The sequence below is a fragment of the Camarhynchus parvulus genome, chromosome 1 (assembly GCF_901933205.1).
Source record: "Camarhynchus parvulus chromosome 1, STF_HiC, whole genome shotgun sequence".
NCBI lineage: Eukaryota > Metazoa > Chordata > Aves > Passeriformes > Thraupidae > Camarhynchus > Camarhynchus parvulus.
The window spans coordinates 85,190,354-85,216,537 of NC_044571.1; the positions used below are offsets into that span (position 1 = coordinate 85,190,354).

At 42.0% G+C, this 26,184-nt stretch overlaps 1 protein-coding gene across 4 annotated transcripts in view; it reads left to right on the forward strand.

Moving 5' to 3' along the window:
* Window positions 1–26,184, forward strand: part of TENM4 (teneurin transmembrane protein 4) — a 595,878-nt gene that overhangs the window by 523,808 nt on the left and 45,886 nt on the right. For 3 of the 4 annotated variants that reach the window (XM_030971231.1, XM_030971250.1, XM_030971260.1), the window contains 6 exons: window positions 2,254–2,521; window positions 4,530–4,673; window positions 5,686–5,935; window positions 8,417–8,437; window positions 14,727–14,959; window positions 24,071–24,225. In XM_030971231.1, coding sequence (XP_030827091.1) covers window positions 2,254–2,521; window positions 4,530–4,673; window positions 5,686–5,935; window positions 8,417–8,437; window positions 14,727–14,959; window positions 24,071–24,225 — 1,071 coding nt within the window. The remainder of the gene's footprint in view (window positions 1–2,253; window positions 2,522–4,529; window positions 4,674–5,685; window positions 5,936–8,416; window positions 8,438–14,726; window positions 14,960–24,070; window positions 24,226–26,184) is intronic. The other variant, XM_030971240.1, reaches the window with a different exon arrangement.

Consider the following 26,184-nt stretch of genomic DNA (forward strand, 5'->3'; position numbering starts at 1 on the left):
TGCTCCCACACAGAAGGAGCTGGGTATAGGAGTGACATAACTTGGAAGGCACAAGGATCATGGAATCCTAGAATCTCCTGAGTGGGAAGGGACCCACATTGAGTCCAGCTTCTGACCCTGCACCCCAAGGACACCTCAAGAATCACACTGTGATAGATGTCATCCCTTTCTGATGGGTGGCTCTCTTGACCCACCTGCCTTCAAGCTTCCCCGTCCTTAATATTCAGAAAAATGATCATTGCTAGGGATGTATTTTCCAAGCTCTTTAGGGTTCAACACACTGAAGAACTTCAGAAGTGGCACAGGAGAGGGCTGTGCCAGCTGTGACCTTTTAACACATCCCATAAAGCCACCAGGCTTTCCTGCTCACTGATAAGCTTCTACCTTCATTTTTCAATATTCCCCAGAAGTTGCCGACTTGTGCCAAAAATATCCAAGTTGGGTGCTTACCCAAGAGTGAAGTTTTCTTGAAAGGGACAATGTTTTCCTCCTAAGATTTTTTTTAATCAGCATTTTGCATGGAAAGATCAGCGCAGTGTCAGGGATATACTTGTATCACTTTCCATAAACTTTCCAAGCATTTCTCCATTAAAAAAAAAAATTTAAGGTCTGGTGATACTTTACCAGGTAGATTAGCTGAAAATCTCATCTTTATTGAGACTTCTCTGTTCCCAAAGTAGAGAAGGCTTTCCCTGATATTTCTTCAGTCTTTTCTGAAGTTCTGTGCTGTAATGGGTGCCACGGTGCCAGATTATTCCAACCAGCTCCCGGCACCAACAGCACAGGTGGGCTGTCCCCAGAAAGCTGCCCAATCCGGGGTGCAGCTACAGGGTATGGCAGCTCTACGGCTCAGGTGGACTGCAGACTGTGCCGAGGGTACGGACAAGGATCAGGGAGAGGCCCTCTGTATAGTTTCCGAAGACGTTTATTCCCGGAGGTTCAGTGGCAGAAAGGGCAAACTCAGCTGCATACATCAGATAATAAGGGGGAGGAGGTCTCAGGGAAGGATACAATCTTAGACCAATTGGGAGAAATTGGGGGTGGAACACAAGGCAGGGAACACAATGTTTAAACCAATACGGGACTGCAGGGGAGGAAAATAATTTAAACAAACAGGTGGGGTTTCGAAGGACACAAGATTGATAGGGACGTTTCTAGAAAAAAAGGCGGGCTTGGGGAGGGATTGACATTCAATAGGATGAGGAAGAGGGAACAGAGGGGCAGATCTTTGGAGAGATGGACAGCCAGGGCAAACCCAATAACACAAGGGGGAAAGGAACAACCCATCAAGAATAAAATATGCTATAGCAGTACAAAATAAGAAAGATCACAAAACTGACTGCTAGAAATGCATTACAATTAAAAAACACAAGGCTACAAATGGGCACCTGTTAGATAACTGTCCCAGTCAGTCAGAAATACCCACATTTATGGCTAGGGGAGAAAATAAAGCAACTCACTTAGAATATGGAGGAGTTTCAAAAAGAAAGAGAAGGAATAATGCAAGGGAATGGAAAGCAGTTGTAGGTAGTAAGTCAGGCCACTAGTTTTATCACTTAAGTTAGAAGGCAAGGAATTTCAAGCAAGTACCAGAATAAGTAGGAACAAATGTGAAGTCAAAAAATAAGGGAAAGAACACAAATGAAAGAAAAGGCTAGAGGTAGATGGTAGATCAGGTAGAGAGGATCAGAGAGGAGGTAGGAGAGGAGCAGTTTCAAAGTAGGAGAGATGGGTAAGTCAGAGGAGGGGGGGTGGAATCAGGATTCACTAATGTCTTGGAGAGAATTGCATGTTATGATCAGGACCAGGAAACATCCTTAAGGCCAAATAGAGTGCAATATTTTACTGGGAAAAGGAAACTAGGAGACAAAAATTAGAGGCCTCTAAAACCTATGATGATAAAAGACAGGAAAAGGAAGCTAAACTGATGAGCTGTAATTATCTGAGATCCCAGGCTCTTTTCTCTGTGGGTCCTGGTACTCCTTTTAATAGTGAGTCTCTTTGTAAACACTGACTTAATGTGACACTTTGTTCTCCTGTTCTCCCATGTAACAGAGATGGAGAAGGCGGGAGGCCTTCCTTAGCTTCCAGAAATAAGTTACATATATGATTTCATACTTGATGCCTACTAGGTGCCTTTTTAGACATGCCTGCCAGAGCTTTTATACAGGTGTGTTTGATAAATTACAGCTTCACTGCCTTTTCCTGTCTGCTCGCTGCTGATTTAACACCTCATGGATTGCTTTTCCACAGGCTCTACAAGAGGAGATTAACGTTTCTGGCAGTAAAATAAAAGTGAGTTACCTGAGCAGCCGCACAGCTGGCTACAAATCAGTGCTGCGGATTAGCATGACCCACCCCACCATCCCCTTCAACCTCATGAAAGTGCACCTCATGGTGGCCGTCGAGGGACGCCTCTTCAGAAAATGGTTTGCAGCAGCCCCAGACCTGTCCTACTATTTCATCTGGGACAAGACAGATGTCTACAGCCAGAAGGTGTATGGGCTCTCAGAAGCCTTTGGTAAGTGACCCCAGGGTTTGTGCCTCCTTTTAGAAGCAACTAAGTGGCAGTGATAAACCTTGTCCTAGATCAGTATGGTCTGACTGCAGACACACAAATGGTCCCTGCAGATTCACTGCAGCACACATTCCCCAGCAGATGAATCACAGAATGGTTTGGGTTGAAAGGCATCTTAAAGACTATTTAGTTCGAATTCCCCAGTCATGGGCAGGGATGACACCTATTAGATCAGGTTACCCAGAGCCCTATCCAACCTGGCCTTGAACACTTTCAAGGACAGAGTGCAAGTACTTACCTGTTAGCTGGCTCATGGCCCAGCACGTACATCCTAAGCTGCTCCCATCATATTCATACAGAAGGAATTAACTGGGACTAGAAGTGTTTGGCTACCTCTCACCTATAGCCAAAAACTGTCAACACTGCTTTGAGAGGAATCCCTAGGACAGAGCCCTGATTGCCACTGCTCCTTGTGCCTGACCTTCAGGGTTGGTCTAATCTTAGTTTCCTCTTTGTTACCCATTCAAGAATGCCATCCCATACTGGGTGTTTAATGAGCAGAAGTAATGCAGTTCTGCAGTGATTGCTTCCCATCTGTCAACACCCAGTGGACATTCAGTTACAGGTCTTCAACTGAGTCTGGACTAGTCCCTTCAGGCTGCCAGGAAATGGTATCAGCAAAATGGGAGAGATCCCAAATTAGCAAATACAGCTCTTGTTGACAGAAGGATGGTTCATTATGCCTCATAGCTCAACTGAAGATAAATCTTTTTAGAGGAGTTGCAGGATGCCTGGTTTTCCAGGCATAAGTGCCTTCCTCCTCTCACTCAGGCTTAGCTGCCTTGAGCAGGCTGGGTTGTGCACCCTGCTGAGCCTTACCCAGCTCAGAGTCCACGCTGAGAAATGTAGCATATCCTGAAGGACTCTACGTGCATCTTCTTTAAGATGCTGGATCACCAGTGGGTCCTGGAGTGCTCCATGAAACAACTCTGGAGCTCTAGAGTACACAAGCAGGTCTGAGAACATCAGCATTCATGCCTTCAATGATTCCCACCTCCAGAACAGTGGAAAACATTGACCTTTCATATCCTAACTTACATCTTTTTCTGATACAATCTGCTAAAAGCTATGTTTGATGGCGAATCCTGAGTTCTCTCAGTGCTCAGCACTTTTCAAAGACACTGGTAAACTTGTGAGATCAGACAGGTTTTTTTTCTATCTAGTAAAAAAAAAATCTATGTAATTGCTTTTCATTTGTGTGGAACTTGCAGTTCTACTCTGCTTCAGCAGTAAAGATTAGAAGAAGAAAAGCAGACCAATGAAAATGGTCCTGCTTCTTCAGAGAAAATTGTAAAAGAATCATTATTCTGTCAAAACCATTATTTTCCTTCTGCTGACAATTTTAAGCAACTCCAGTGTATTCAGTGGAGTTGCTCCTGAAAGGCTCTGATTAGTCATCATGGCAAGCAAACTTTTGACATTAACAGTGACCACAAGTCAACCTGGCTGAGACTGCTGCCTCTGAGGGACTCACTGCCTCATGCAGGAATTGTGCAAGTCTTTACCTTCCAAGAAAGATCATAATCGAGATTAAATTCCTGGCATGCACTCTTTGATCAGAGAAATTAGATAGGAGTAAAATTCTCCCATTTGAGAGTCTATCAGCAGTGTACACTCTCAGATCATAGAATATCCTGAATTGGAAAGGACTCCCAGAGATCAAGTCCTAATCTTAATATCCATTGTTTTAAAATACATCCTTAAAACAGTATCTTTTAAATTTTTAGCACATTTGCCCAGCACTGACAATGACATTGATCTTTTTAGATGCAGAATGCACTTTTAAGAAAAAAATACTTGGACTGTGCATTATGATGATGACATTTTCAATTGAATTAGCAATTTTCTGTAGAAATTCTCATACCCCTTCTCAACTGTGACTCTGTGTGTGCTGGCACTGCATTTCTGAGTTACTAATCCAAGGAGTCTTTTGTTTTGTTCTTGTTCACAGTTTCAGTAGGTTATGAGTATGAATCCTGTCCAGACTTAATCCTGTGGGAGAAGAGGACAGCTGTGCTTCAGGGTTATGAAATTGATGCTTCCAAACTTGGAGGATGGTCCCTGGACAAACACCATGCCCTCAACATACAAAGTGGTAGGTTGTCTGTGACTCATAACAAGAGTAATGCAGCATTGCAAGACCCAGTTGCTTCTTATCACTAAGAATTCAAGAAAAAGAAAGAAACCTGACCAACACATGTACTCTCTCATGTATTTTACTAGCAAATTATTTCTAGTAACCTACATTTAGAAGCAATTTGGTTTGCAAAATGTAAAAGAAGCTGGCCATCATGAAGTAGTTGAATGTCAGCCCAACTTTGTAGTGTCCTAAAAGAAGGGTATTATCAAGGAAAATATTCCTAAAATAACAAAGAGGGGCCTATTCAGATTGGAGCTGTCACTAAGCATAAATCCACCCAGAGGCATCCTCCAATGTGCAAAGTGTACTTGCAAAACAAGAGATTTCATGGGTCCTAAAGGAGAATGGTACGTTCCAGAGGCCTCGAAGACTGCTGAGGACTGCAGAAGGGAAGCTTTAAAGCTCATCAGAACATGTTCAAGGGTGGAAGCACTGTGTCCCTTTGGATAATAGTGGTATGGGAGCAAACATCTAATTCAACCCACATCACTGCTGAGAGTGCTATACTTAGAGGGAAAATAGGCAGAGCTCCTCTAAAACTTTGCAGATGAAACATTTCTCTAGAGAATGTCCCATAGTCTTCCTGGCCCTTACTTTTCCATGAGCTATGTAATTTCTTTTTTTTTTTTTCACCTGGTATACTGCAAATTGCAGGGCAAGGAGGAACAGACAGGGCACATAAAAATTCATAAGATGCTGAAAAGTGCATTTCATTTAAAGACAGTCTTGTTCTCCCTCCATATTTTTCTTCTGCAGGAAATGTGATGGGTCTAAAAGAAATACTTAATTCAGGAAAAAAAAGGGTCCTCATGTGAAACTATCACAAAACAATACTATGAAAGATGATCAACCTTCTTGCTACTTAACAGATTCCCCAGCTGGCATGCAGCAGTGCCAGTTTGTGCTTCCTTTAGTCTCAGTCTCCCTGTTTCTTTAATTTCCATAATACTGTTTTCTCTCTCTCTAGGCATCTTGCATAAAGGAAATGGGGAAAACCAGTTCATTTCCCAGCAGCCACCTGTAATTGGAAGCATTATGGGCAACGGCCGCAGGCGGAGCATTTCTTGTCCGAGCTGCAATGGTCTGGCAGATGGAAACAAACTCCTGGCTCCTGTTGCCCTAACATGTGGGTCTGATGGAAGTCTTTATGTTGGAGATTTCAACTACATCCGAAGGATCTTTCCCTCTGGCAATGTCACCAACATACTGGAGCTGAGGTACTCTGTGCTGAATGTGGCCGTTGGAGTAATGCTCTTTAAGTTCTGCAGAAATCCTATGTACCCAAAAGAAAAGTGAGCAGAACTCTTAAAAAAACTAAAAATCAAACAACACAGCAAAACAGAGAAAAAGCTGTCTGGATCTGCCTCTTCTGCAACTCTGCTGACTTTGATTTACACCAGAGAAACACAGGCCTAGCGAGTTCTTCCAGAACTGAATCACATGCCAAAAATATTGACACATTTCTGTGCTGCTAAATCAGGCTGTGCTGATGTCTGCCTTTTCCTGTAGTCTGAAACCAGTGGGAATGATTAAAATTAACAAGCAGCCTCTGAGATAACCTAAACTTGGAAGGACACAGCACTGATGATGATATGTAAAGGTGAATCAGGACTGATAATCACTCATAATTTAGACAAGATGATCCCTCTAGGCAGTCACAGACTGGGGTTTTCTAGTTGTTTTTTGAGGGCACAGCTGTAGCAGCCCCCTTCAGTTCCCAACTGAGCAGCAGTGTCAGGCTGAACATGCAGATGGAAAGCATCTGGAAGTAAGTGGAGAGTTTCCTTTTAATGCCAGAAAGCAAAGGAAAAAATATACCAGGAGAAATAACGAGGAAGGGGCAGGAACATCCATTAAAAATAATGAAGCAGAGGGAAACATATTATTTGTCACAAATTCTGAGAAAATTGAATAAATTGTGACTGAACCAAATTTCAAATTGACCTCACTGAGGATATTTTTCCTATCTAAGATTTCCACAAATACAAGCATCCACTTCAAAGCAATGGGGCCTGCTTCTGGGCTTTGCATGGCCTGAGAAGCCTCACTCCAGGAAAGTCAGATAGAGTTAAGGGAGTGTTCCTGAATGAGTCTTCTGTGCTTGACAGGCCTGAACTCAGGTCCTGAGAAGTCAGTATGAGGATAGCCTGCTAGGAAAGTTCAATATTCCCATTCACCTCTCAAAATCTGGCCTGAAAGTGAGAATCTTCCCGAAAGTAAGACCCTCCCTCCTCAGATTTAATATCCCCTGCTGCTGAGGACAAACATATTTCTGCATTTCTGCAAGGGCTGCAGCCAAATTTGTGCAAGATCCCCTTTGTCCCTCATGCACAAACATGCCATGGTCATTAGACCTCAACAGAAGTCTTATTTGGCATTCAGAACCATCCTTGTAGATCATGGTGTATGGAAAAAAAAATCCAGAGAGCCACCACCAGAAGGCTGGCACTTAGAGAATAACTGCCTTGGTATGGGCATCTCAGAGGGCTGGGGCACCTTTCAAGTAAGGAAGCAAGAACCTCACTTTTGCTATTCTGTTCCATGAGACATGAGAACATAATATCTCTCATGTTTGTAAGGTGGGAAGCTGGGATAAAGCTTCAGACCTGGTCCTCGTTAGAGTGTAATATCTATCCTTCTAGTGCCAGAAAGTTATTTTAATGACCAAAGGTGAAATTTCCAGAAGAGCCTAGGTGAGTCCAAATCCCATTTCAACAAAGTAGGATTAATATCTCTTTCCCAGAAGTACAATTCTGAAAACCCAATCCCTGTTTCATTGTCAGTGGAAATACCAGACCAAACAGAGGTTTTGCAAAGTATTTCCTCATTGGGGAAGAGAAAATTGGAAGCCTTGACAGAGTAGCCTTGCTGGCTGTTGTGTAGAGGCACAGAGTTAAATTTACTCCAGAGTTAAATCTGCTGCAGCGATTGCTGCTTCATCTGTGCAAACACTCAGGTTACTGGATCTAATAAACATTTCTTCACTCTGGTGTGCTATAAAGTAAGTGGGTTCAGATGTTGGCTGGCTAAAAGGAAAGCCATTGCTTTTGGATTAAATGGAGTTTGCTTGTGTCTTCTCAAATCAGCATCTCCTTTGAGATTAACACCCTCACTGTTTGGCTCCAAGGTTTGTTTGCAGAGATGGGTTTGGAGTGTAGTGTTCTGTGAAGCAAATGCATTGTGGGTCACAGAGAGCTGCAGCTGGGTGTGTAACTTAGACCTATGAAAAATGTCCAGCTCAGCATAATTTCAGTCCTCTGGGCTGGAGTTCATGAGGTTACAGCAATGAACTGCCACCCATAACTGTGCAACTCTTAAGTTACCTTTGTAAATCACAAGGTGTTGCTGCTTTGACTGAGAGTGAAAAAAGCTGTAAAGATATCTGCATCTACATCTATTTAGCTCAGTGCTGCACTGAATGATAGATAAAGTCTGATGGTCCTATCTCTTGTATGAGTGAATAACTCTAAGCAGGTGAGATCACACTTCTTTTGTGATATGCAGCAGTACATAAGTGAGCTCACTGCCAAGTAATATCCAATATAAAATACATCAGTGTCATTCCAGCTAAGTCTTTATTTATTATTGCATTGTGTGATACAGTTACTGTCAAGTTTTCAATCTGCTAATAATGCATCGAACTGAGCTGCTAACACCTCATTCTTTCTTCTATTCCCTGCTTTCCTGTCTTCTGTCAGAAATAAAGATTTCAGACATAGGTAAGCCAACCAGTGGAGAATTCTTATGCTGCTCCCTGTCTTGTTGCATGTTGTTACACAGTGAGCCACAAGTGCCATTTCCAGATGATTCAATAGCAAATGAAGCTGGCGTGATTAAAACTGGCGTAGGCAATCAGTCATCAGAACTGGGAGCCATTAATCACAATGTGAGCCATGCAAGCTTCTGCATGAGCTGTTATAGCTGGAGACAGGGGAAATACAGGCAGGAGAAGCAGGGTAACAGGAGGAGGAGGGGGGAAGAAAAATGGATGGGAATTAACCAAGAAAGTAGAATGGGAACAGCATCAGGATACAGATTACTGGAACAAGTAGGATGGAAAAATAATTCTAATACAGTGAAAAGCCTTCATTTGGGTTTGGGGGGGGTTTAACAAGCATAATGAAGATCCCTATGTGCCCCAGCATTATTCACCCAGGGAAGTTAGTTTTTGTAACATTTTTCAGTCTGAGCTTTCATAGAGAGCTTTGACACGTGAAAGTCTGTCAGACTCAAATAGGAGGTAGTGCAACTCAGAACCTTAGCCGGGAAATGCAATAAAAGAGTAATGACAAGAAAACAAGATAAAAGAGAGACTCTTAAATTGGAGCTTTGTCACTAAGAATATTTGTCACTTGGGTTCACTGGAGTTTCAGTGGGTTTGATCCAATCAGTTGCATTCCAGAAGATGTCAACTTCCTGTCACTGACTGTGTTTGCGAGGACTTCTCTGACTCTGACAAGTTTCCCATCCTTCTCCCTGGTTGCTTTTCTAATTCAGAAGCTTAGACTGTGTGGAGTTGGGATTTTTGCTCTGTGTGTGTTTAGTTTTCCTTTGCATTTGGGATTGGGGATTTTTCTTGCTACATGCTTTGCATTTACTATTTCTTTGACTTCATAGAGGCTGTGCTAAACTAGAAATGTTCTTTCATCTGCATGCCTGGAAATGAAATGGTGTAGAAACTGATTTTTTATCCTATTGCCAGAACAATAATGAAGGGCTGAGCTTCACAGTATAATGGACTGGCCCAAAGCATCTATTAGCAGGGCTGGGAGGTTGGTATCCAAGACCTTTCCACTGATTGTCCTCATCAGGCTGAGTTCCAGCCCCCAGGTATTCTTTCACATCATTTGAAGACTATAGAAAAATTCATTTCTCTTTGGAACAGCCAGGTTGTATCCCTAATGCCCAAGAAATACACAGCCACTAAAGTGCATCTGCTTTGACAGTGAAGGGCAGCAGCTGCATACCTGTTATGAGAAGAGGTTTTGTGTATGAAAGCAGTAACTGAAGGAAGATCGATGGACTGGTCACAAGTGCTGCAGATTGGCAAGCAGAGTTGGCAGGGCTTCAGCCTTTAGGCAGTTTCTAAAAACTAAGAAATTAAGTGAAAGAAATCCAAGATATGCCTGCTTCAGTGTAGCCCAAAGGGGATGACGGAGGGAGGAAGCAGGTGAGGAGCTTCAGATCAAATCCTTCCATCTGTGACTGTGTTGAAGGAGTCACCGCTCTCTTAGTGCCTGTTCTGTGACATTTGCTTTAATACTTCTTGCTAGGAAGTCTCTTTTCACATGACCCTCAAGGAAATGAGTGTGTGTAGTCTCAGCTAAAGCTCCAGTGCTTTAAACTCCAGAAGGTCTTAAGCTTGACACCAATGACCAGTAATGGTGCAAAAGGGGAGATCCACAGGGCTGAATCATAGTGGTTTGGAAAAGCTGAAATCGATATGCTAAAGCTGCCTCAGTTCAGGGGGAAGGAATTCCTCCCCAGTATGTAGGCTGTGGTGAGCTTGATCTCCAAAGGTTCTGGAGCTACCCACTAAGAGGCTTGGCTTTACAGCTCTGTGTGTGTAGCCAAGGTCTAACTCTGCAACAGCCTAAATGAGGGACGTTAGCTAAGCCAAAAAGCATCACCAAATCATGATGCCTTCTCTGCAGGAACGTAGAGGGCATTTCTGTCTTGCAAATCTACAAAAAATGGCCACTTAAATTTATTCTTCCTTTCTTGTTTCCATTCATATTGTAGAGAGAAGTCTACAATTAGTGACAAAGAGAGGTATCTCAGCAAACAGCTCTAGGATCAGATAAAAAGTCCCTTGCCATCTCTGGCTTGGCTTATGGCATTGGTATAAAATTTTATTGCCCAGCATGTCACACTAGAAAGCTTTGGGCATCACACACAAACTGCAAACACTAAAAGACCAAGTGCAAATCCAGCTCACTGTGTGGCCTCCTTAGGTATTAATCCATTGAGTGTCACCCAGGGAAAAAAGACCAGTACCTCACACAAGCTACAATAATTAAATCCTCTGGGTCTGAGCTGCAGGATGCTTAGCATGGAGCCATGGAAACATATCCCCACTGAACAAAAACCTCCTGACTGCAGGAATTTGGTGGTTCTTTAGTCACCAGCAAATGTACATGGCCAGCAAAACTCAGAGGGAAAGTGGGCAGCTGGCAGAGAAAAAGAGGTGGTTTTGTGTCCTTAAACAGAGACATCAGATCCAAAGAAGCCCCAGGGGTTTATCCAGGTCAGTGGTTGTGTTTAACTAATTTTGGAGGTGTGACTGCTCCTGTCTGTTGACCACAGTGGGTGCCAGAGCTGTACAGTTACCAGTAACAGAGGTTGTCCTTTGAGGAGGTGATAGATGCCCTTGCATTTCAGAAACTAAGATACAGTTAATCTTGTGAGACAAATGTTGAAAATGGTCAGACAAGTCCTACCCCAAACGGTGATATTTCTCTCCACTGCATGTAAAGGGAATTAAGGCAGCCAGCTCTGATGTAAGCATCCACTTTGCAACCATCTAAAACTTGGTGAAATTAATCCCTTGGCATTTTACAGAAACCAATAAAAAGGTGTACTGTGCTGATGTTTTGTAGGGAACCTGCTGAAAAAAGGAACCATCTCCCTTTTCTCATCTCTTTTCCTTAGAGACTGGCTTCCCACTCTGGAGCAGGAAGTTCCTTCCTAGGACTCCTCCAGAACATGGGCTCTGGGCCCAAGGGGAGAATCCCAGCTTTTGTTCAAAGCCTGTGCACGTATTACAATACAACTGAAGCAATTCACAATTCAAACCTCATGCCTCTGCCAGCTCACCCAACTTTGTATCCCATTTCTTCCCTGTGCCTGTGTGTAAGGAATCACATAAAGCACAAACACTTTTAAAATAGAGTCTGAATCTCTTAACATACCTGCAGAGCTCCCTAAATTATATTGGCACTATCCTGTTGTCATGGTTTGACACTGGCACTGACACTGTCCAAACAGTGAGAGTGATAAAAGGGAGAAGACAGATGTTTGGAAGAGACCATACACAACCACAAAGAAGTCGGATCACTGTGGACTTGGAAGATTTCCCTGTGCTTTCCCAGCACATCACTGTGTCACAAGTATACAGGGAAGCAGTATCACCTCCATTTCACTTTCGGCTTGCAGAACCATGAAACTGTTCTCATTCCCAGTGACTACACCATCATGCCCACTAATACCCACCAAAGTGTCAGTTCTTGGCTAGGGACCAGCCCATCCCATCGCTGCAATTGCAGTGTTATTGCTTCAGGGGGTTTAGAATATCAATGCATTGCTCAGGTTTTCTCCTAAAAAATTGTAATAGCTCAAGGAACACTCTGAATGGGAAATCAGCTCTTCTTCCACAGTGATTTTCTAGTGGCAGTGCCAATACGAGGGATAGATATTCTAAGACTACAAATAATATAGCCGATCAAGTCTTTTGAATAATAAAAAGTTTTGTCTTTTGTTTTGGATTGTTACCTAGCTGAGAAATAAGAGAGGATGAAAGGGGGAAAAAAGTATTCTCTGCTTCACCCCAGTCATATTTATTTCAGTTGCTGTTCAGCCCAGTCCAGTTTACCACTTGGATTTGCCTATTGATTGCGGTTTTAAATAAAAAGTGAATCCCTAATGTTCCTGGCTCCACTGCTCATGCATTATCACAGATAAAGGAAAGCAGTTTGGGGGATTTTATATGACCAATGTATATTTATTTAAGCATCTTTCACCCTGAAGGGTCTCAAAGTGACAAAAAAGCCTCCAGTGTATAACACTGTGCAGTTCATGCTAGGGCAGAGTACAATACTAACTCTCTGCAGTGCTGAAAACAGTTGGCAGAGGCCAGGGGGGTAAATTCCAGCTTGACCGTTTTAACAGGTTGTTTCAGCATCTATTCTATACAAGAGCTGGGAGTAGAAAATTGTTTTAAGAGCTGTCTTTTTCACAGAAGATTGTAATCAATAATAAAATCCACCAGAGTGAGGTTGTGCAATCCAAAAATAAATCACGACAATATTGCTGAGAGAGGGGAGCAGGAATTTCTCTCTGCCCTCATTTTTCTCCATCTCTGAGTAAGTCATTTGCCTTTGCTCATCTGCACATAGCCTGCTCTAAAACTCTGGGAAAGTTATCTGTGCTTGCCAGTCAAAGATGGTAAAGGATTGCAAAGTGCCATTAAATCTGTCCTCCTCTTGTCCACCTCTCATGCAAAATAGAGATTATGAACAGCTCAAGAGCTTACTGACATTCAGCAGGGCTTTGTTAGGACAGTCAGCAGAAAATGCAAGGCCCTGATCAAAATGGATGATGGATTCCCACAGGGAACTTCTTCTGCTAGGGTTGAAGCCACTTGCTTAGTGTGAGTGACATGCAGGTAAATGAAATAATACCCTCCCAGCCTGCTATCTTTGGGAAGGAATACAGATGGAGACTGAACTGTCAGGCTGGAGCTGTCTTGAAGGTCAGAGCATTTTATTTAGCAAGAATCAGTGTCATTTTTGGAGATGAAATCTGTTCAGACTTTAATAGGATAAATCACAAGGGATATTCCAGAATAAATCAGAAAGGTGCTTTTTCCCTCACCCCCATAGTATTAAATAATTTGAATGAAGAACCAATTTACTGCTTTTTAAATATGAGAATAACTCAGTAATTTTTACGTGTCTGAGGAAGGGATAATTTTCCTAATACAAAGGTTGAGAGGAATTTTCTATATGCAGAAGAGAGTCAACTGTGATTGACACTCAAGTTTCTAGTCAACTTCTCCTGGAACAATTCCATTAAGTGCAAAAATGTGAACTGTGGCCTAGATTTTTATTTTGAATTCTTTGGATTTGATGAGTTTGGACAGCTTGAAGATGTTCTGGAGAAAAGCAGATACTTTTCATACTTGTTCTAATTACTACTTAGGCTTTCTTAGAAGGAAAATAAATCTGTTCAGGACAGATGTTAAAAGTCTAACCTGTTCATTTCAGGCTTAGAAGAGATGCATCTCAATACACACTAGTAGTCAACAATTTTAATAAAAGATATTAATATCTTAAGTATCTATGTTAAAATACAGGTAAAGTCCTTGCAAGACAATCATTTAAATTTTAAACCCATCTGGTTGTTTTTTTCTGGCCAGTTCCTTTGGATGCTTTCCATAAAGTGGATTCTAGTTTATTAATTTCTTCAGTCTTGGGCTCACTTAGTGTTGCAGTCATGGAGCTAAAAATATTATCATTCTGTCTGCTCATCCTGTTTTCTCAGCCACCCTTTCTTGTGTCCAAGGAAACAGTGAACCAAGGGTGTTCAACAGGGGACTGATGTTCAGGTTCCTCAGTTCACGCTTTACTTGGGGCAAAATGTGCCACTCAGGGAATTATTTTGTTTCTCTCATCATTGAGGTCCAGCTGAATTCAGTGGTAGGATTCCCTTAATCTCCCTGAGGGCAGAACAGAACTTTAGTCTTTGCTGGAGTCAGCAAGAGCACCAGATGAATGTTGATGCAGTGATCTTGAAGGATGTATCTTCAAGTGCTTTATACAGGGAGTCTTCTTTTGGAGTTTGTATTAGTATTTGTTGAGAGGGCAGATTTTTTTTCATTATTATTTATTTCCCTAATGTTCTCTGTTTTCCCTTCACTTCCTGGCACTGCACGAACACCAGTTTCAGGACTATGTCTGTAACAAGTAAATTAAGCAAACACAGGCACTGGAACTCAATCCGTAGTAGTTCCTGGCATGGTTTTGGCTCAGACTCAGACCAAACAGCCCTTTCCTTCAGTTGTTTCCCTCCATGCCAGACAGCACCCCAGGCACAGTGATTGCTAATGGATACTGCTTGGGATCCCATGCTGTAACACACCATGTACTAACCTTGTCCAAAACAGCACTCCTTCACTTTCCCAGTCTCTCTGCCCCGTGTGTTTTTATTCTCCAAAGTGTTTGCATTGCCTGTTGACTTAAGGAAACACATAATCCGAAAAATTAATTATGTCATACCCTTGTTTTTCAGCCACAGCCCAGCTCATAAGTATTACTTGACCACAGATCCGATCACCGGCTCCATCTACCTCTCGGACACCAACAGCCGACGTATCTATAAAATCAAGTCAACCACATCAGTGAAAGACATTGTGAAGAACTCAGAGGTCTTGGCTGGAACTGGGGATCAGTGCCTCCCATTTGATGATACTCGCTGTGGAGATGGAGGCAAAGGCACTGATGCCACCCTTACAAATCCCAGGGGTGAGACTGCTTCTTCTCCACTGGCTATTTTAAAGGGGGCTTTTTGAAAGCAGCTTGTTTAGTCACACTGGAGATTGCTCTCCTCTCCAATTCTGAAACACATCCTAAGGGCTTGCTCCTGGAAATAAGTGAGTATGTCTCACCTTCAGCTAGTTGTGTCATGTTTCTTCAAATTCACATGGCTGGGAGGAATGCCAAGCCAGAGGGGTTCAGTGATGGGCACGTGTCCAGAGGGCAATGGAATAAATCCACCCATCTCTTTTATACCTGTGGAGCCACTACTCCTCCTTACCAACAGTGCTTGGTCCCTCCCAACCTGGGCAGGAATCACTAGTATTCAATTCACTGAGGCTTTCTTGGCATTAAAAAAAGCCCTATAAACACTGCTCTGTGTGTGTGTGTGTATATATATATATACACATACATAAAAGGGCAGCAAAACTAGCATATAGCTCAAAGTTACACAAATGGTGGTTTAGACATTGACATGATGTATCACAGCATTTAGCTTAAATCCTGTAGGGGGTGGATGCTAACTTTGATATGGGAGTGGTCTAATTCAGCTTAATTTTACCTGGTTCCAACATCCTGAAATGTGATAAAAGCACAGTTGAATCAGAATAAAAGCATCACACAGCCTTCATGGCTGTGAACTAAATGGTTCAAAACAGGTTTAGCCAAACATATGCAGTCCTGTGTGTAGCCAAGACTTCAGTCTAGCAGTCTCAAGGTAACAAGCTCTGCAGATGGAGGATGTTGCTCCTCCCAGCGGTCCACAGCACCTCAGAAAAAAAAAGCAAAACAACACACTGGGGAATAGAGATGAGGTGGAAAGGATAGAGATGAGGTGGAAGGCACTCTTTGTGCACAGATTTTCAACCGTGTTTGTGAAGAGGGCTGCAAAGGACACCCATGCAGGAATGTCTTTTTGAGATGGGGCATTTTTGCCTGTTATGTGTTGCCTTCTGCGCAGCTGTTCAGAGTGCAAGATTATTTATAGGTTCTTGGCTTTGACATCAATGTGCTGCAGGCTTTTTTTTTTCATTGCGCTGGGGAGTGGTAGCTCCCTCCTTCCTCACCACAACAATGGCCTCTTTGTAAAGCAACCCCTCAGCAAAACCTGGGGATCCTTTAACAAGTGCTCCTGCCTATGGCAGCAGGTTTGGACTAGATGACTTTCAAAGGCCTCTTCCAACCCAAACCATTCTGTGATTTTATGGAAAGTTATTTCACTGAGAGCAGATGAGATTCCCAAAGAAGTTGTGGCTGTCTCATCTCTGGAAGTGTTCAAGGACAGGTTGGATAGGGCTTTGATCTACCTGGTCTAGTGGAAAGAGTCCCAGCCCATGGCAAGGGTTTGGAACTGAATGATTTTAAAGGTCCCCTCCAGCCCAAACCCTTCAATGATTCTATGATTGTCAGGAAGTTATTTTTCATGACATAGAGATGACATTGTTGTTACTGAATCCAGGAAACCCAAACTGATTTAATGAGCTTTTGTGCCAGGTCTGGCTCTGATTTTTTGATTTTGGTTTGGTTGGGTTTTTTGTTTGTTTGGGGGTTTTGTTTGGATTTGATGTTTTTGTTTGTTTGTTTGGGTTTTTGTTTGATTGCGGTTTTTTTGTTATGCCAGCTAGTTGTTTCCTGGCAAAGATGCAGAAAAATGTACTTTGGAGGACCTATTTTTTTGCCAAAAAGCATCAAAACTCAGACTTCTACCCCTGTAATATTCAAAGAGTCCTGCATGGTTTCCAAGCTCTCGAGAATCCCATGAGTTAACCATTATATTGAGCTAAAGTATTGCCAGAAGCACAGATAAAGTAAAGGAGCAGCTACTGGTGGGCAGTTTGTAGTGTAGAATTTGTCTCACTGAAATGAGAAGGCCGACTGAAAGGAAAACTGAGTGACTTGGGCAGAGAGATTCAGGCAGTCCAGCAGATGAATCATGAGATCAGGGAATCCAGAAATCTGTAATCCAATTTCCTGCACCTCTTTGAAGTTCAATCAGTGCAAAAAAAATACCCCACCACTTTTGTTAGTCCTCTGTTTTCCCTTCTACAAGATAAGAGGAATATTATTCATTTCCATCTATGGGTGAATGTTACAAGGTTTAGATGACTTATGTTTCTGCTTTGCTATAGCAAACAGCTCTGGAGTTCAAAGTTTTCAGCACTGAAATCTATCTTGTTGGCAACTGAAGCTCTCAGGAGGCCATTCTTCCACCTGAATCATATAACAGCAAAATTCATGCATTCATTCCTCATAGCTCCAAAATTTCACAAAACAGAAGTAAATTGAGGGTGAAAGAGGAAATGACATGAAACAAAATGACAAGAAGAAAATAATAATGCAGAAAGCCTGCACTGCCAATAGAAAGTTCCTAAACAGTGTTCCCTGATCTGATTCTAACCTGACTTTGCAAATTCTGCTGAGGCAATGGCTGTGGCAGGTGGGACTCACTCCCCAGTCCCCTCAATAAATGATGAACAGTGAAAACTCATGCTGACAATGTAATGTCACCATTGTTTATGCTTCCACAGTGGTTCATCCCAGCAGAAAAATCCAGCAAATGCTCTTCCCTCATGTATTTCATAATAGTTCAAAATAAAAATGATTTATTGTATAAGTAACTGGTAGATCTCAAGTGACCCTCTGCTTCTGTGTCTTGGCAGGCAAATAAACACTCATAAGTGAATGGTCAAAGGAAATTAGAAGACTATTCTGTAGCTATAGAGATATCAGCTGGCCAGGGAAGGACTTGGAAAGTCAGTTTTTCAATAATCATTGCTCTTCATGGGACTCTACTTTTTAAGCCTAAAGCTTTTTTTTTTTTTTTTTTTTTCTCTGAACTTAACTGCTTCATGCCAAGTAGGATTTCTGTATTTTAAGGACATCTTTGCACTTTTTCAAAAATCATAAAGAATAAAAGTCTTGCCTTTCATGATGTTTTAATTAGCTGATATTTTCAGCTTGCTGGAAAATACTGCAGGATACCTTCCTGCCAGATGAAAACCAGCAATTCATTAAGACTGGAGAAATAATCATGAGCTGTCATTATATGCCTTTGCATATACCTTTAGTCCCGTGGACCAGTCAAGCATCTGGTCTAAGTAGGCTTTTTTGGGTCTCTTCTCAGTGGAAAGAAACTAGTACCCTGAAGGTGGTTCATTCTGTGACAATGCACATGTTCAAGGTGGGATGAACCACATTCTGGGAGTTCTGGTCTTCTCCTGGATCTGATAGCCTGAAGAATGAGGTCCCCACTGCAGCAAACACTGTTCAGAATGGTTCTGCACACTCTGAGCAGCAGACTTTTCCCCATTGTTTTGATCACTTCCTCCAGTTTTCACCTCAGCTCCCTTGAGTTCAGAGGGAATGCTCTGAGTAGAATGCTTTGGGATGGAAGCGACCTTCAAAGACCATCCAGTTCCAGCCCCACCGACATGGGCAGGGACACCTTTCACTAAATCAGGTTGCTCAGAGCCCCATCCAGCCTGGCCTTGAACACTTCCAGGGACGAGCGTCCACAGCCTCTCTGGTCAACCTGTGCCAGTGGCTCACTACCCTCACAGGAAAGGTTTTCTTTCTAATATATAATCTAAATCCACCCTGGTTTAGTTCAGAGCCATTGTCACTTGTATTGACATTTCTCTGAAATACCTTCTGGACAGAGGTTCTTGTCTCACTCCAGTGAAGGAAGAACTCCTTTTAGATCATTAGCTTAGAAAAGACATTAGAAGGGGTAAAACCCTCCAGGAGTTTCACACTTTACCCATCTTTGGCTTGTTTAATAAAGGTAGGCTACAGAAACACAGGACAGATAGATCCATGGATGAAGTAGGGGTGGCAGTGGTTTGGTCAGGGTATTTATCATAGCTATTAGGAACCAGTCTGATCTGTCCAATTCATTTGCCACAGAGCACAGCAAAGCTTTCAGATGCTAATGAATTTCAATATATCCTTGCAAATTGAAGTGTTACCACTTCCTAATTATCATCTGCTAATAATGATCCTCTTCTACAAGCAATCTAAAGAAAAATTAAAACTCCAACTTGTCAGAGCATTTCTTTTCATCTGAGTACTCACCATTGGTTCTTCTCGGGAAAATGTTGTGGCAGAGAAATTACCAAGGAGCATGCAATTAAGAGAGATGGCAGTGATAAGTCTGACACAATAGGAAGGAGTTTTCAGAAGGCATGTGGGGAGAGAGGGGACATCTCATTCATTTAGCACCATAACACCAATGTGAAATGAAGTAATTAATTTGGGGACAGATTGGTTCTTTCACTCTGCCCTGCTGAATGTGTAAACAAAATCTCAGTTGTTCTCTAAGTGTTGAAGAGTTTGACAGAACTAATTGAGGAAACCAGCCCTCCACAATCTGTTAACATTTTTATGGTCAGATAATAATAGGACCATTTTGGGGAAGACCAGAAGCTGACTGAACAAAATTTCTTGTCCCTTACTCTGGCCAGAAGAGACTTAGGGACAGGGGCAATGTGGTCTCTCTGTGCTAACACTCCAGATGCTAGTCATCAGTATTTAGGGGAATTTCTGAAGAAGTTGCACCAGACCTGTGCTTAATATATCAGCATCAATTGGCTAAGAAACCTTTCTGAACACCTAGTTTTGTTCTTCCAGGCACCCTGTGCTAATAATTTTCACAATTTCTTTAGCCGGGTCATGAAAAAGAATGGTCCTTTTGAGGCCAAGCCACTGTTTTGTTGGGTTTTTCCTGTGTCTTTCCTAATTCTTTGCTGTCTTCTGGTTCCCTTCTCGACCACTGCATAGCACAAAACTGATCTTAGCAAAAAACCTTTCACAGGAATTCCAGAATCTTTTTCCTATATGCTCTTTTTCAGATTGTCAGTGTATATGGATAGTTAGACTTTCTCATTCCCCTGTGAATTCTTCTGTACTTACTGACATTGATTTTGATCTGCCATTTTATTACTCAGTCATTCAGCATCCAGTCAGACAAGAAAGGTCCAAATTTGGATTTCTTTCAAGCACCTTATTTTTCAGTTAAAAGGGGTTTTTCCCCTTTTTCTTTTCCTAACTAGAGCTATATGCACCATGTAATCACTTTTAGTGGTTTGTCTTCTACAAGAAATTCACCATGTCCCAGTAGCTATTTGCAGCATAACGTTGTGCTGTCACCTCTTCGTGCTACAAGGTCCTGACATTTCAAGCAAATGTCATCATATCAACTTTCTATCATCACAGCTCACTGGTGAGATGCATGTACTGCTACAAGCCCTTGTTTTGTAAGAGATCTCTGCTTATGCAAGGGGAGCCAGCATGATTTCATAGCGTATGTATTTCATATCTCAGAACTTAAGGTTTGGATCTGCCATGCTACCTGGGTAGTGGCAGCAGCTGTTTCCTCTCAGTAACTGTGAGGCTGAACTTGGAGCTATATGCTGAGAGGCTGTAATTCCCTTATGTTCCTATGGAAACATGAGAGAAGCCTTCTGCCAAAGCAAGCCAAGGCCTTGGGCTTAACACGCATAACATGTGAATTACCCATTTCTGTGCCTGTTTGCAGGAGCCAGCTCCCAGCGCTGGAACTGTGCCTATATCAGAAAGGAAACAGAAAGGTCCAACCTAACCTCTACAATCTGCTGCAAAGCATCCATGAGATGCTTCTTTCCCTTTTCACAGAAGTCATCCATCCAAAGACACTTGTCTGTGGGATAGCAGGGCTCTTCTCTATAATTAGTTTTGATTCCAAGACACTCAGCAAAATCAGGACAGGATTGGGGCAGCTGCCATGTAAGGAATGTCTGCAAGTGGGAATTTGGGGCTTTAACAGACTGCAAACTCTGCTGCCCTACAGAACATCTCGGGAAATGTGAGGCAATTGAGTTTGCTTAGCCATTATGAAAGAGGGATAAGCAGAGAAGTGTTCAGTGATAAGAGCACATACACGTACCATTGCTCTGGAGCAGGGTGATAAGTGGTAACTTCGCTATCCCACTTCCACTTACCTGGGTGTGCGAGCTCTTTGTCTAAGCTGGAATGCAAAATAAAGTTGTGCCCTATCAGCTAATCAGAGCTGGCTTGAGGGCCACAGTGCATCCAGGTTATTATTACTGTAACTGGGTAATCAGACCAGCCATCAAACCCCAGCACTGCACACCGTGAGCCACTGCCAGCAGATGCTGCTGATAAGTCCAATCCAATACATATGGAACTAGCTAAGGGAGAAAATTCTGCCTCATTGAAAATCGCATTATCCAGCCTGCCACCCTTCACTGGCTTTTGGCTTGTCACACACGGTAATGGACAGGCACCCGGAAAAATACTTGTTGTGAACCAAGGAATAGGTAAGAAACCCTTTTGAGTGTTTGACAAAAGCCAATTAAGATCAACTAAACCTTCTATCATGCCTCTTCCAAAAAAAAGCATGTCTGCCATATTGCTTAAAGAGCTTACTTGTGTTCCTGGTTTTTAAGCAAATACCAGCAAACTTGAAAGAATTTGACACTCAGTAGGCAAGATAATTAAGAGGAGCAGAGACCTTCAACAGCAGATGACAGTGACAGGTGACATGTGCCAGTATCCTGGATGGATCCATTGAAGAGGGCATAGTGCTGACAAATCTCATGGCAGGTAAAGATAACTGCCTGAAAGCCATGGATGCCAATGAGATATTGATGCTTATCCTATCAGATCCTTCTGCAAGCATTTAACAAAGTGCTTAAATACAAGTGATGTGTTTATATTTGTAGTGAGAATAAATGGCCACCACTACTGTGGCTTCTCCCATAGCATTCATCAGATCATAGAATGGTTTGGATTGGCAGGGACCATAAAGACCATCTAGTTTCTACCCACCCTGAGGAGGAGCACCTTCCACTAGACCAGTTTACTCAAAGCCCATCCAACCTGTGCTTGAACAATTCCAAGGATGGGGCAGCCACAATTTAGTCAGGAAACTTTTGCCAGTGCCTCACTATTCTCAGTAAATTCTGATGTTCAACAGTTACCTTGTGCCCCTCTTCAAGACTCTTGTTTCATGGCCCTGCAAAGATGAGTCCTTGGCATGAATTCAACACAGGTATTAAGTGTAGGACTAGAAGCAATCTTTTAGGTCATTCAGTCCTGTCATGCATTATCTCAGCAATCCTGCTATATAATCCCCTCCAAAATTAATGAACTTCATCTTGAAAGCAGCAAGTAATTTTTTTCCTTACTGACACAGAGGCTATTCTGAAACCACACAGCTCTGATGATCGAATATCTGATCCAAGTCAAAGTGATGCCCTTCAAACAGGGTGATGCTGTGAAGAAGTAACAAAAATGCTGGTTTTGCCTCCTGGCAATAATACACAGCTCCCACTCCGCTCAATGATCTGAAACACCAGTTTTCTGACTCCTAATTGACTTGGAATCAACGGGTTGCAACCATGTCTGAATCCCTTCCTTTATCTCAGCTCAATGCAGAAGTTTGTTCTTTCTCTCAAACAATGACTTAGTCCTAATGTTTTTCTGCCAGGCCAGATTATCTTCTGTGGATTTCCTTATAATCAAATCTGCTATGTTCTTCCACATATCACCTACCTCCGTGGCTTCCAGCCCATGCAGTATTGCAGTGCTGGCTGAAGGCCATGATTTTAGTTGCCAAAGCAATCAGATGATTAGTCCCTATTCTATGAAAATCTAGAATTTTTGATCTGTGAGCTGCTGCATCTGCACTTCACAGCAGAGCTCACAGTGGATGGCGACTGAGAGTGTAGATGTTTCAAATAAGGGGATCTGGCTGCAAAACAGCATTTTGGAGGAACACAAGACCTGATCACTCCTCAAACATTCTCAAAGCTTTCTATCTGAAACAGAATTTCTATCTTTTCTGTTTCCAAGATGACAGTCAAAGAGACAGTCTAGTGAGAATTCAGCTCAGTAATTTAATCTGCCTACAATATAAATGTTTTCTTTAGAGATATTTGCTATAGTGTCCTTTTTTAGTCAAATGGCAGGAAAAGGTATTTCCAGCAGGATTTGTATAGTGTCTTGGGGATATGGGCTTTAGGGTGATAAAAATTACACTTTCAAAGTAGATTTCTCTCTCCACTGATTGGAATAGTTTCAGATACTTGCTTAGATGCACAGTCCAGATGTCTGCTTTTTGCCAAGTGATTGTAAACCCTGAAAGCAAAGGAAACCAAACAGGAAGATCCTAATATTCATATATTTCAAGCAGAATTTTCACTTGCATAAAAAAAGATGTTACAGGCCTCTACATTATTTTTCTGTTTCTTTACAAGCTTGTAGTGTCTTTAACACACTCAAATATTATGCTGGGTGATATTCTGCCTCTACAGGGTAGATGAGGTGAAAGACTGTGGAGTTATTTGAATTTATACATGCACAAAGAGGAGGTAAATAGAGCCCCTAACTTCTTACTCCTGCCTTAGTCATGACCTTTCTCTGTGCCCTTGTGAGAATTGCCTTATCTGTTAATTTTCTGGTATGTAAAATTAGAATGACCACACTCATAGACTGTTATGAGGTCTAATTGGAAAGTGTAGAGCACTATCTGCAGGGCAAGAAATGAGATCAGCAGCCTGTAACTGCTGTCAGCAGACCTCCTGTAGACAGGAGTATGTCTACAAAGAAGGTTTGAGCAATGAAATTAATCACTAGCAGAGTTCAGAATCAGGTGAAACACTGTATATTAGTAGGATTATCCTAGGGAAAACCCTTTCTCATTTATCCCTCTGGAAGTTGATTGACCTGATGGACCTTTCACAGCCTTTTTTTATTGCCATTTTTGAAAGATTCATCAGTGTAACATTTTTACGTGCATGGCTTACCATTCATACCATGAGCAATAAAACCAGGTTTCTGATCATGCAAGACACGCAGTTATTAGGAAACCTTTTCATTTCAGCAGTTCACCGAATGCCATGCCCTTTTCCAGGAGCGAGCAGGGATTTCTGAATTGCATTGAAAAGTGCCTTCCATGGAATGCTGCCAGTTCAAAGCTCTTGATAACCAGGACTCCAACATGCCCAGCTCTCCTCTCATCCATTTGGAAGGCCTTCAGATATATTGCTCCTCGTGTCAGGCTGCCATCACTTTCTGACTTTCTTTGATCCTTTCCAGGCATCACCGTGGACAAGTTTGGGCTGATTTACTTTGTGGATGGCACTATGATCAGGAGGATTGATCAGAATGGAATCATCTCCACTGTATTGGGTTCCAATGACTTGACATCTGCTCGGCCTCTCAGCTGTGACTCTGTTATGGACATTTCTCAGGTAAGACAGTGGTTTGGTTTTGTTTTTACAGAATGCAAGCCTGCACCTTCACCCTTACCTGCATGTCTGTGTGCTTCCCCAGCAGGTCTGACAAAGAGGTAAGGGCTTAAGAACAGTTGCCTTTCTACATAGTTTATGGTATAAAATTGACCAGATCATAAAAGAATTACCCAGTAGAGACAGAAGGGAGGACAGAAGGAAAGACTTGACTGCCCTAACTCATAGATTTTTGGGGGTGAAATTTTTGAAGATGTTTCAGCCACACAACTGACTTCTTTCAGAGTTTCCAGTCAGTGGGAAGGCATAGATTCCTGGGAAGGCAGGTTTTGTTACCGTCATGTCTCACTATGTGCCATGGACTATATGCCATGCTCCATTATAACATCTTAGCTAATCACAGTTTTTTTTCTTTTCTTCTCCTCATCCTAATTTGGCCCAGCACAATTTTAGACCTGAATCAAATTAACATAGGAAATACTGATTGGAGGATGTGGTGCCAAAATTAGCAACAGCAGGAAAACAAGAATCTTGAATCGCATCAAATTGCAAATTGGTTGCAGCTACCATCATGCTGGGCTTTTAAGTCCTGCTGCTTCAAGGTGGAGAGAAAAAAGAAGAGGAAATCTCATTTTGATTTTGATTGCTTTACTGCTGGATGGTGCAGAAGAGAAATCTGTTACAGCCCAGTACTCAGTTTTGTGTGGCACTGGCCAACTTGTCAAATTGTGCCAGTTTAGGACAGTGTCCTTTGAAACCTTTGTTCCACTTGTTGTTTGCCTGACTGCAGGAATGTTGTCCGCTCCTATGAAAATATAGATCATAGCTGGAGGGCTAAGTACTGTTATTCAGCCATAATAGATGTCAATGGGGTTTCCTTTTTGTAACTACCTAGATAATTTCCATGCTCCCATATGGAATCTATTCTTGTTTTTTCCCTCTAATTTGAAAAGATTATTCTTGCTTCCTTGCAACTGGCTCCCACTGTCTGTAATTTATGAACAAGCTGAAATTATGACTTTAAAAGCGTTTCTGCCTTCTATAGAAGGGAAATTTTGATGGTTAAAGGCCACCTTGTAGTATGTTTCTCATCTTACAGACATAATTCTTTCTTCATGTGAATTTCAGGGTCAGTTAGCAGAAGATGGATGTATAATCAGGCTTTAGAAATTATTTACTTCCAGGTTATGTAGCTTCTATGTAAACCAGTGTCATGTTCAAACACTTCTGAGATGAACATGTATCAGCTGAAGACTCTTTTTTTTTCCTGTCATAAAATGACAGGAACCATTTTTAGATTAACCTGTACTGGGATTGGCAGATTAACCACTCCTGTTGTAGAGAAACATACTTGAATACAAGCTTAATTAAAAAATAAAATCCATCTTGGGAAGCAGCTTTTCATCATTTACAGCAGATAGAAGGGTCTTTTCTGCCAGGTCCCCGAGGCTCCCTCAGACATGAAATATTTAGCTGCCACTGTTGACAAGGAATGGTTTTTAAGAAATTGAAAATTCCCTTGTCAGTTCAGAATAAACTCAGCTCTTGATGTTAACTGAAGACTGCAGAGCTTAAAGACCACTGGAAGGGATGAAGGCATGAATTATTAAAGAGAAAACCACAGGCTATAATGTTTTACTACAAGAAGGGTTAAAATAGTCCAGGAGCTGAGAAAAGGAAGGAGATTTTGCAAGCAGAGAACTAGAGTAGACAGAGCTCAGCAAACTGCTTAGCAATGAAAATCAGCCTCACACACTCAAGCGTTAGAAGACACAATGAACTAAATACCTTACATCTGATCCTTTAAAATAAATGCTGAAAAGGCATATAGGAGCATCAAAATAAAGCATGGCTGTAGCAGAGATGTTGAACTACAGGCCTTAAAACCAGGAATTTCCTGTGTTCCTGAATCTTACCTGGTCTCTCCTTACTCAGTTTTAAGTAAAATCACAGTGAAAGATG